The sequence below is a fragment of a genome (assembly GCF_019968955.1).
Source record: "MAG: Porospora cf. gigantea A chromosome Unknown PgA_NODE_2992_length_2949_cov_793.963, whole genome shotgun sequence".
Classification (NCBI taxonomy): Eukaryota; Apicomplexa; class Conoidasida; order Eugregarinorida; family Porosporidae; genus Porospora; species Porospora cf. gigantea A.
The window spans coordinates 1-2949 of NW_027151585.1; the positions used below are offsets into that span (position 1 = coordinate 1).

The 2949-nt window shown below is 53.8% G+C and overlaps 1 protein-coding gene across 3 annotated transcripts; it reads right to left on the reverse strand.

The window, feature by feature from the left end:
* Positions 1–78: 78 nt before the first annotated feature.
* Positions 79–2914, reverse strand: KVP18_002090 (uncharacterized protein; the record flags this gene model as incomplete). Of its 3 annotated transcripts, XM_067952717.1 has the most annotated exons (2): positions 79–1735; positions 1764–2914. In XM_067952717.1, 2 exons carry the CDS (start codon positions 2912–2914, stop codon positions 79–81), a joined length of 2808 nt encoding a protein of 935 aa, XP_067810258.1. The 3 variants fall into 3 exon arrangements, with proteins under 3 accessions (XP_067810258.1, XP_067810260.1, XP_067810259.1); XM_067952719.1 differs by lacking the exon at positions 1764–2914 and having other exon boundaries at positions 79–1725; XM_067952718.1 differs by lacking the exon at positions 79–1735 and having other exon boundaries at positions 1760–2914.
* Positions 2915–2949: the final 35 nt, after the last annotated feature.

The following is a 2949-nucleotide window of genomic DNA, read 5'->3' on the forward strand; positions in this document are numbered from 1 at the left end:
GTTGCAGCGCATGCCTATGTGTCTAGCATTGCACCTGTTAGATTCAAAGCAGCGCGAAGCTGTTCTCGTGAACACCAATTAGTACACTTGGTCCAAACATTTCCACGCAGCGGACTGAAAATAGTCCGGCGCGTCCTGCTCTCTGGCGTCAACAAAGAGCTGACACATACCGTCATTGTACGTGATGGCCTCGCAGAAAAAGCTTCGTCGACACATAGCAGCGCAATCGTTAGCAGTCGGAAGACGAGCCTGTGCGACAATGGCACCGACATACCTGAGCCCACTCACAAAGCAGGCGCTAAAGTACTGCCTCTGAACGGATGGAGTTCCCGGCATGCCAGGGTGACATCCGGGGCAGAGTCCATTACTCCTGGTCGTCGTAGTGGTGTAGTCACCGGGGAAGAAACAGTACCTGCTGCCAGATACCACGCCATCGGCGTGAATCTCGTTCTCCGCTGCGTACTTCATATAGCACTGACGGTAGTCAGTTAGATAAGTGAAGTAATGACAGCCTTCAGTCATATGACATCTCAGGCTGCAGTCAATAGCGGAGGTAACTCCGACAACCATAATGTCGTTACCATGATAGTTTACGCCCTTCTGAAAGCACGCGCTCGCCTCAGCCGGTACTACAGTGGTGGTAGTCGTCGTGGAGTTGTACTCTTCAGGGTGGAAGCACTTCATGGAGCCAGAGGTCGCCTCGGCATTACGCATCAGAGTGTCGATGTCCCTGCGCATGTAGCACTTCTGAGTCTGGCGGTTCCACGTGAAGTGGTGGCAAGACGACCGCATATGGCACATGGCCCCACAGTCGGAGGGCTGTCGCGCAGACACGACTGCCACGATGCGGCCCTGATAAGCTGTATTCAGCCTGTAGCAAGGGTTGCTGAGATCCACAACAGCTAGGGGGCTGCGAGTTGGTGGGGTGGGATCAACGGTGGTAGTGTAGGTCTTAGGGTAGAAGCAGCTCATATCAGCAGATGTGACGTCGTGGGCGGAGCGCTTACCGTCATCGCTGTACTTTAGATAGCACAGAGAGGTCTTCGAATGGAACGAGAAAAAATCGCAATCCTTGTACTCGTGGCATGCCTTTTGGCAGTCCTCGACAATATTTAGCTTAAGGACCGCGTTGGTGGATCCAGCGAACTCCGTCTCTCTCAAGTAGCAACGGTCAGTCGGACTATTGTCGTGGCCGTCCTTTACGTTGACAGCCTTCTTAGTGCCGACATCGTATATAGCTCTGCTGGGAAAGAAACACTCGGTCGTCCCAGAAACGTAGCCCTTCTGAGGTACACCGTCAGCCTCCGCAGACTTCATGTAGCAAGTACCTTTGTCCGTATCAAAGGAGAAAGCGCCGCAGTTATCGACAAAGGAACACTCGTAGGCGCACTGGAAAGCGTCTCGAGCGTCCTTCACGGCCACGTCGTGATGATTGAAGTTCACATCGCGGAGGAAGCAGGGGTTGGAGTAGGGATCCACCCTCGTTCTCGTTGTTGTAGTGGTGGTAGACGTCTCAGGCATGAAACAAGACCTGTCACCCGAGATAGAGTCGGCGTTGACGGTCGTACTCGAAGAGGATGCGAGCATGCGGCACTGGCCACTGGACTTCATGAAAACGAAGTGCTCACACTGAGGCGCCCTCAGGCAGTCGAATGCGCAATCCAAGGCGCTGCTACCAGCCTTCGACGTTTTTATTACCGGCCCTTGCTGCTGGATACCAGGCATCAGGCACTCGCTGTGTGAGGAATGGCCAAGGCCCTCACTGGAATTTCTCCTCTGTGCTGACTCGCGTCATAGTCGTGGATGTAGTTGTGATCTCAGGAAGGAAACACGACCGCAAAGCCGAAACCTCGTCTCGACTGGTCTGGGAAGCCACAATATCCTTCTTGAAACGGCAAACTTCCGTCTTAAAGTTCCACGAAAAGCCCTCACAGTAGCGGTCGTCAACACAACGAAGCATGCAGCTGTCAGCCGAGTTTGCCTGCTGGTTGCCCACGTCTACTCCGTTGAGCACGGACCAGGACATGCAAGGATGTACGATCGTAGGAGGGGCCGCCGTAGTCGTCGTGGAGGTGGGGTTTTGGAGGATGCAGTTCTTGGTGGCTGAAACATACCAAGCGTCTTCCCAGGTTTTCATCACTCGTTCCATTAGGAAACACTTGCTGTGAGGAGTGTAGTACATGAACGCAGTGCACAGGGCGTTCGTCTTGCAAGCCAACCAACATCCCTTGATGTCGGGCACCCTGAACACGCCCAACGTCTTACCATGCGAATACCGCTGACGAATACATGTGGATGCGAAAGGGGGGTGCGTCGTTGTATGAGTCATCTTGGGATAATGGCATTCCATCGACCCAGAGGTGTAGTATTTCGATCTGATGGTCTCGAAGCTGTCGGATAGCAGCTGGCACCGGCCCTTAGGCAGATTCCAGGTGTAGTACTTGCAGCCCATAGTCGCGTGACAGAAGTTAGCACAGGCTTTGGGGTGCGGCTGCCTGCTTTCCGAGATGACAGGTCCTCGAATCTTGCTCCTTTCCATGAAGCAGACTCCGAAGCCTGAGCATGCCACCTCGCGACTAGCCTCCTTAGCACCCTCTCGAGGGATTTCCTGCCCGAAGTCGGCCACATCGCGCCGCGCTTCGACAGGAGCTGCATCCGGAGGCAAACAGCTTCTCAAAGCCGCTGACACGCCAACTTCCGTAGTGGTGGTCTCTCCAGGCATAAGCCGGCACTCGGTATCTTTAAAAGTCACAGCTTTACATTGGTCGTTGTGCACGCAGACACCCATACAAGCGTCGATGCTATCAGCCTTGACAACATCCAGGGGCTGCTCTACTATAGTCGTGTCATCCTGTACACAGGAGTAGGCGAGGGCTACCGGAAGTAACCCAAGGACCAAGCTTCTTATCATCATAGCAGTAGTAGTTAATGAATTGTCTGTCCGAATTA